The sequence below is a fragment of the Triturus cristatus genome, chromosome 4_2 (genome assembly GCF_964204655.1).
Source record: "Triturus cristatus chromosome 4_2, aTriCri1.1, whole genome shotgun sequence".
NCBI lineage: Eukaryota > Metazoa > Chordata > Amphibia > Caudata > Salamandridae > Triturus > Triturus cristatus.
Window position 1 is genome coordinate 886,088,292 of NC_140586.1, and position 7,988 is coordinate 886,096,279.

General features: G+C 42.7%; 1 protein-coding gene across 1 annotated transcript; it reads left to right on the forward strand.

Moving 5' to 3' along the window:
* The first annotated feature begins 5,827 nt into the window (after window positions 1-5,827).
* Window positions 5,828-7,638, forward strand: LOC146835344 (uncharacterized). Its single transcript, XM_085602925.1, has 2 exons — window positions 5,828-6,016; window positions 6,104-7,638. Exons 1-2 carry the CDS (start codon window positions 5,828-5,830, stop codon window positions 7,472-7,474), a joined length of 1,560 nt encoding a protein of 519 aa, XP_085459051.1. The 3' UTR covers window positions 7,475-7,638.
* Window positions 7,639-7,988: the final 350 nt, after the last annotated feature.

Genomic DNA, 7,988 nt, shown 5'->3' on the forward strand with positions numbered 1-7,988 from the left:
GCGCAGCTACTCAGGAAGAGTTTCCAGGCGCTAAAATGACCCTGTCAAACCAGCTGCAGCCACTAACAGCAGAAGATCAGGATTAAATTGCAGCTAGAGAAGATGAGAGCGCAATTAATTGCGAAATAGCCGGATCTTAAGCATTTTCCTAAAAACGGCTAAGTCGGTCACAGATCTGAGGGGCAGGGGAAAAAGGTTCCCTGAAACCCAAGTGAACGACCGCCTGATCGAGCGCGGCGAATCCTGGGGATGGATGTTGGAGGACCTCAAAATTCTAGACAGCACATAATGCAAGACTCTCCTTCTGAGGTACTCCGCACCACTTCCATGGAGGGACTTAAAAAATAGCACCAGAGTTTTAAAGCTAATCCTCTTTTTTTACTGGGAACCAGTTCAATGCCTTAAGGTGTGAGGTAATACGAGTCCTGGGCTTAAGCAGGAGAACAGCTCTGACTGCTGCATTCTGGACTACCTGTAAACGGGCGAGCAGATACTCAGGGAGACCCAGGGATAGGACATTGACATAGTCCAGTCTGGAGGTAACCAGTGCCTGGACTACAGTTTTCCTGTGCTCAAATGGCAGAAGGGGAAGAAATTTCCTGAGCATCCGCAGCAGCCCAAAGCAAGTGCCCGCTACCGACTGGACCTGGCATCTCATCGAGAGAGTACCATCAGTCAAGATGCCCAGTTTTTTTAACATGGATTTGCACCGTGAGAGTAGGTGACATATCCGCAGGCCACCAGCGTTTCCACTCATCAACGGGAGGGGAACTAAAGAAGATTACTTCAGATTTCTCTGGATTAAATTTAAGCTGGTTCCTCCTAAACCCTGAAAAAACCTTCGAGAGGCAGGTGTTGATCTGCTCACCCTCAAAACCAGCTCCCTTGTCACAGGTGAAAAGGAGCGGAGTATCATCAGCGTAAGCGATTATTGTTGCGCCACAGGCCTCCGCCAGTGGTCTCATAGGGGACATATATAAGTTGAAGAGGGTAGGGCTCAGTATCGAGCCCTGAGGAACTCCAACTCTCAGACAGGGAATAGATTACGCGAAACGAGGAGTCCAAACTTCCTGGCCTCTATCCTCAAGAAAGGAGGAAAACCATTTCAGAATGGGGCTGCCTAATCCACAGTCCCGTAGTCTTTCTAAGAGTCTGCAGTGCGGAACAGTGTCAAATGCCGCAGACAAGTCTAATAAAATCAGAATGGCTTTGCCCCTCTGATCCAGCTTCTCCTTAATAAGTTCCGAGACTTCCAGCAGAGCGATCTCTGTACTATAGTTGGCTCTGAAACCCGACTGGCTCGGGTGGAGAAGATTCTTTTTTTCGGTGTAGTCTGAAATCACTGTATTGACATACTTCTCCAAAGCTTTGGGGAAAAACGGCAACAGTGAGATGGGTCTGTAGTTTGCCGACACTGTGGGGTCAGCAGAAGGCTTCTTTAGCAGCGGGAGAATTTTGGCACGTTTTCAAATTGCCGGCACAAGGCCGGTGGTTAGAGAGGAGTTAAGTACTTTATTAGCCACAGGATTTAATGTCGTGGCCACCGCAGCCAACAGATTTGCTGGGCAAGAGTCCGCAGGGGACCTTGACTTCAGACTCTTGATGATATCAAGGGATACTTCAGATTGTAGCACAGGAAACGCATAAGAGCCAGACATCCTTTTGAGGAGAGATCCGCAGCCGTGGCTGAACAGTCAGCAGACTCAAAGTCTTCAAGAGAACCCCCCCCCCCACGAGAAGGAATCCTAAATAATCACGATTTTTTTATTAAAAAAAAACTTGCTAGTTGGTTAGTCCATTCAGGAGAGAGAGGTAAAACCCTAGCAATGGATGACAGAGGACTATAGGGCTATTACAACATTGGCTCCTTGAGGGCTGAATGTGTTAATTAATTAAACAAAGGCGTCCCCAAGACCGAGGGAGTTGAAACACCCCTCCTTCCCTCAGCACCAAAACCTTTGCTTCACAGCTGTTGCTAGGAATGTTCAATAGTTAACAGCTGCATGCGGGACCACAGTGGTTAATGGTTGAAGAATCACAGCTATGAAAAGGAGACTGAAGTCAGCCCTGGGTTCTCACTGGGCTCAGCTAAACTGCTTCTCATCGTTCAGGTGAGCCAGGGAGATGCAGGAGCTGAGCGGAACACCTCCCTCTTCCTTCCGAGATGCCAGTGACACTGCGAGCTACGGGAGGAAGAGGGTGGGAAGGCTCCTCTGTGCCCTGCTACAGGCTCTATACTTTTCTTTCCCCTGCCCAATTTATATATTTTGGAGAGGGGGGGGGGGGAAAAGAGAGACAGAGGCTGTGTATTTGGACATTTAATGTTGATAGCAGCAGGCCTAGATCAGTTTTTATATGCTGCTGCCGCTCCGTTGTCTTGAATGGAGATCTCAACACTCCAGTGCTCTAAGCTTTGTCTTGCAAAGGTTTGATTCCACATTTTAGTTCTTGGGTCGCCACCCTGTGGGACTAACAAGACTCTCATCCTGTGCATCATACCTTCAGATAATTAAAAAATAAAAAGTACCAACACATTGATGCCTTGTTGCTTCCCTTACTCAGCATTTGCACACTGCATCAGCTTGAACTTGAAATGCTGTTGCTCAGAGAGCATGGTTTCTATACATCTAAGAGTGTTGTTGACTGATTTATGAAGGGTGGGCAGAATGATGTACAAGGACTTTAACATGCTGTTAGTGAACCAGATTGTTTTGACTCACAAGTTTCATGAGCTGTAAATGGAAAGATGGAGGTCATGAAGAAGTAGACTGGTTTGTTAGGGTCTGTTCTCTGACACTGAGTGCACTCCATATTCACAGATCCCTTTTCCAGCCACAGGGCATGGTTGTTGGTGTGTTCTTGTGGTATAATGTTTGGATTTGAAGGAACATGTGTTTTGTGAGTTTGATCATAGATAGATAGAGAATAAAGTGTTTTTTTAAACCCTATGTGCTTTACAATCATTTCTAGAGAACAAGAGTTCCTTTTGTTTTGTAAGTTCAGGACAGTTATTTGGAAGATGGGATGAAGTGTGATTGTCGTCTGCTGAAAATAAGCTCTGGTTGAAGCATCTCTATACTTCCTTTCAAGGTATTCTGGGTTAAACTGGTGGTGTGGTGTGGCTGCCACCCTGAAGGAACAAAATAAATAACTGTCAGGTAGGGTTTACTATAACCATAAGTTTCCTTTTCCCTTGTTTCTTCTTTCTCTCTTCTCACTCTCGATCGCTGCTTTTTTTTATGTCTCTTCAACTTTCACATTAGATTCCCTTTCTACAATATTCTTATTTTATTCAAACGTCTGATAATAACAAAGGATTTGCTTTTATGCAATTCGCTTTCTCATATTTCCTTATAAAAGTTAGTACTCAAGCACCCAGCTAATTATCTCCAATTTCATAAATTGTGCTATGCTCATGTCTTTCTGTCGCGTACTTTAGGGTTGTTATGAATAGTAAGGTTTCTCCGACAAAGTGCATCACTGCTCAAGGTTTTGTAATGGTGTGCTGCCTCCCTGTGTTCCATCAAATGTCCTTGTTGTAAATGATGACAGTTCTCCAACGTAGATGTTAGTATTTATTGGGCAGCACAGCATCAAAGGACCTTTCGCAGCTCCTGGAACTCTCCCATACCAACATTCTGCACTCCCGATGGTTACAAGAACCACAGTTACAGTACATTCAAAAGATAATAAGAAAAACAATTAAACAATAACATCCTTGCTACATATAAATACATATTTACAATCAAGAAAGCATATAAAAGAAGATCTAACAGTCCTCCTAAGATTGTTGCTTTGCTGCTAATTTGGCTGACCACCTGTGTACCCTGGCACCCTCCTGATGGAGCCACATTCCTCCTGGAACATGTTGGAAGCCTAGTGCTAGTGCAGTTTTCAAGTTAGGAGGTACTGGGAAATGAGTACTTGCATTACGTGTTGCTCAGCAGTTCCTTGACTATCAGCGCATTCATCTCCTCCTCTGCACCACGTGATACTATCCTCCCTTGGTCTGTCCTTTCTGCATCTTTTCTCTCTGCATCGCACTTCCACCTCTTTACATCTTCCCATCCTGCCCTTCTCTGTCCTGCCTGCCACTTCAGGGGCCATGCTGAGTCCCTGTCATGAGACTGGAAGATAGTCTTTTTTTCTTTTTAATCTGTTTGTTTTGTTGGTCCTTTCTTATATGTTTTTGGTTTCCTTTACTGTTGTGATGTTTTGTCCCCCCCTTTTCAGGTGTTGCAGTGTTCGGGTCCTGTCGGAGGAATGTGATAAGTTCTGGGCCACCAAGTAAGTCTTTATCTTCCCCACAATTTGAAATAGTGACTTCCACAGATCTAACTGGACACAGCCTCCGTCTCAGTTAGCATTTAAAACAGTGATTACAACAAGGCCAGTTCCTTTGGTCAATAAAACGTCCCTTCCTAGATCATTGGCAAAAGAAATAGATGAAAAGTCTAAGTGGGCATGGGACTAAATAACATCTGATAATTCATTAAAAGTATTACAACTATCTCACTATTATGCCAGTTGTTGCTACAGAAAGTGTAAGTTGATGGTGTCGGTTGCTTTTGAGAATCTGTGTAACAATATATGTATAACTTGTGTTTCATTCTTAAATACTTACTTTTGTTCTCACAGCCTTGATTTCCAGTGGTTCCAAGCTCCGTATCAACACAGTGTCCCAGAGCTCTTTCAACACTGTCAGAAATGCAATTCAGACTGATTTCCTATCTTGTTTCTGTAAATGCTTTCTTTCTGCAAAGTATAAGGTCATAAATATTTTTTCTTTGTGTTTATTTACAATCTCTAACTTTATTTTACAGGTGACTGAAGCTTGAACAATTTTTTTTTTTAATTCAATGAAACACAATGAAAAGGATTGTTTTAAGGAAAGTTAAAACATCCTTGAGTTCTAATGAAGAAACACATTCCATGTGGCAGGAATGGAGAGGAACTTCGTGTGCAAGTTACTGATGAATGTGAAAGCTGTCAAATCCTTCAAGTAAAATGGCCATAAATGTTTACCAAGTATCAGTTTCCGAGATTGAGTAGCCTCTGAAATATGAATGGAACCGAAGAGTAGACTAAAAGTCTGCACCTACTAATTGTAAGAATAGTTTCACTTAAAGGAAACAGTTCAAGATTGGTAGAACAAACAACATTGGCAACAATTGATACCCACACAGGGAACTTGAGAATACTCAATGTTGTAAATTCTGCCCGATGGTTTATGAGAAATGCTTTGGAGACCCACACCCCTCCCCAACAAATCAATATCCGTACACATGATGTCTCAGTCTCTTGGGTTTATCCAAGTCGTTTTAAAGTGTCCCGGACCTCCAAAGTCGATCATGTGCCTGCCTTAGCCATTGAGTAAAAAAATCATACACTGGCACAGAAAGCTTAAAAGGGACCAGTGCTTTGCTATTGATAATTCATAAAACCACCCTGGCATGCCCTAATCTCCTGTCATTACTTGTATGAACAAATATACTTTAACAGGCAAAGACTAAACTTCAAAGACCTTATCAGTGTTTTTAAAACTCCAAAATCAAATGTGATGAACTGGAGTCACAAAATTAGTCTAATTCAACTTGAGAGAACTTAGATCCATGAGGGGCATCCTGATAAATGCAAGCGGCTCCTCAGTGAAAGTTAATAAGACACATTATATAGGCTGCCTTTAAAGGTAAGAAGATGATCTCCAGATACAAATTATGACTAGTTAAATACAACTTTTAAGAAGAGCATCTGCAGTGTAATTTAGAAGTTAATGCTGAGTGTAACACAAACAAGCACAGACTCTGAAATCAGTTTCAGACTTAAGATGGCATGTATCCAGGAACAAACCCCTATTGGAGAAACACACAACTTAAATAAGAGCAATGAATGTGAGAACCGCTTTAGTTATCAATCCCACCTCACTAAACAAGAGAGAACTCACTCTGGACGGAAACCATATCAGTGCCCTGAATGCCAGGAAACCTTCACTCACAAATCCTCTATCATTCAACATGTGAAAATCCACACCGGGGAAAAACCTTATCAGTGCAATGAATGCCAGACAAGCTTCAGTCAGAGAGCGCATTTAATTCAACATAAGAGAATCCATACTGGGCACAAACCTTATCACTGTTCTGAATGTCAAAAAAGATTCAGCCACAAAACCTGTCTCACTGCACATGAGAGAATACACACTGGGCAAAAGCCTTATCAGTGCTCTGAATGCCATAGAAGCTTTAGTCAGAAAAACAATCTCACTCAACATGAGAGAATACACACTGGGCTAAAACCTTATCAGTGCACTGAATGCCAGAAAAGCTTTAGTCAGAAAGAGCATCTCACTCAACATGAAAGAACACACACTGGGCTAAAACCATATCAGTGTACCGAATGCCAGAAAAGCTTCAGTCGGAAAGGTTCTCTTGCTCAACATAAGCGGACACACACTGGGTACAAACCTTATCAGTGTTCAGAGTGCCAACAAAGCTTTGGTTATAAGTCCAATCTTATTCACCATGAGAGAATCCATACTGGCCAAAAACCTTATCAATGCTCTGAATGCCAAAAAGGCTTTAGTCACAAATCTAGTCTCATTCGACATGAGCGCATACACACTGGTCAAAAACCTTATTGGTGCACTGAGTGCCAGAAAGGCTTTAGTCAGAAACACAATCTCACTCAACATGAGAGAACACACACTGAGCTAAAACCTTATCAGTGCACTGAATGCCAGAAAAGCTTTAGTCAGAAACCCAATCTCACTCAACATGAGAGGACACACACCGGGTACAAACCTTATCAGTGCACTGAATGTCAGAAAAGCTTTAGTCAGAAAGAGCATCTCACTGAACATGAGAGAACACACACTGGGCTAAAACCATATCAGTGTACTAATTGCCAGAAAAGCTTCAGTCGGAAAGGTAATCTTGCTCAACATAAGCAAACACACACTGGGTACAAACCTTATCAGTGTTCAGAATGCCAACAAAGCTTTGGTCGCAAGTTCAGTCTTATTCACCATGAGACAATCCACACTGGCCAAAAACCTTATCAGTGCTCTGAATGCCAAAAAAGCTTTAGTCAACAATCTCGTCTCATTCGACATGAGAGAACACACACTGGTCAAAAACCTTATCAGTGCATTGAATGTCAGAAAAGCTTTAGTCAGAAAATCAATCTCATTCGACATGAGAGAACACACACTGGTCAAAAACCTTATCAGTGCACTGAATGCCAGAAAAGCTTTAGTCAGAAAGACCATCTGATTCAACATGAGAGGATGCACACTGGGTACAAACCTTATCAGTGTTCAGAGTGCTTACAAAGCTTTGGTTGTAAGTTCAGTCTTATTCACCATGAGAGAATCCACACTGGCCAACAACCTTATCTTTGCTCTAAATGCCAGAAAAGCTTTAGTCACAAATCTAGTCTTATTCGACATGAGAGAACACACACTGGTCAAAAACCTTAACAGTGCACTGAACACCAGAAAAGCTTTAGTCAGAAAGACCATCTGATTCAACATAAGAGAACACACACTGGGTACAAACCTGATCACTGCTCAGAGCGCCAACAAAGCTTCGGTTATAAGGCCAATCTCTTTCAACACAAGAGAATCCACACTGGGGAAAAACCTTATCAGTGCTTTGAATGCTGGAAAAGCTTCAGCCAAAAATCTGGTCTTGCTCAACATGAGAGAACTCACACTAGACAAAACCTTGACATTGTTCTAAATTCCAGGGAAGGGAGTGGTAGACAGTTTGCAGACAGCCACGGGATGGAAAATACCACTTAATATTAGGACCGTGATTTTGGGACTCCTCCTCAAGCCAAAGAACAAAACATTTAGCAGGAGATTTCTTCAGTTGGGGTTGGTGTTAGCAAAATGAAGAATAGCAATGAAATGGCTCAGCCCGGACCCCCCAGCGGTTAAGAGCTGGGTTAAAAATACATATGAGTGGGCCACGGCGGCGCTTCACCGAATG

Bases quoted from the DNA above. Each gene is read 5' to 3' on its own strand.
- LOC146835344 (XM_085602925.1), top strand. From the start codon at position 5,828: ATGGCATGTATCCAGGAACAAACCCCTATTGGAGAAACACACAACTTA. The intron at 6,017-6,103 runs GTGAAAATCCAC...ATTCAACATAAG, and splicing joins AATCCTCTATCATTCAACAT to AGAATCCATACTGGGCACAA.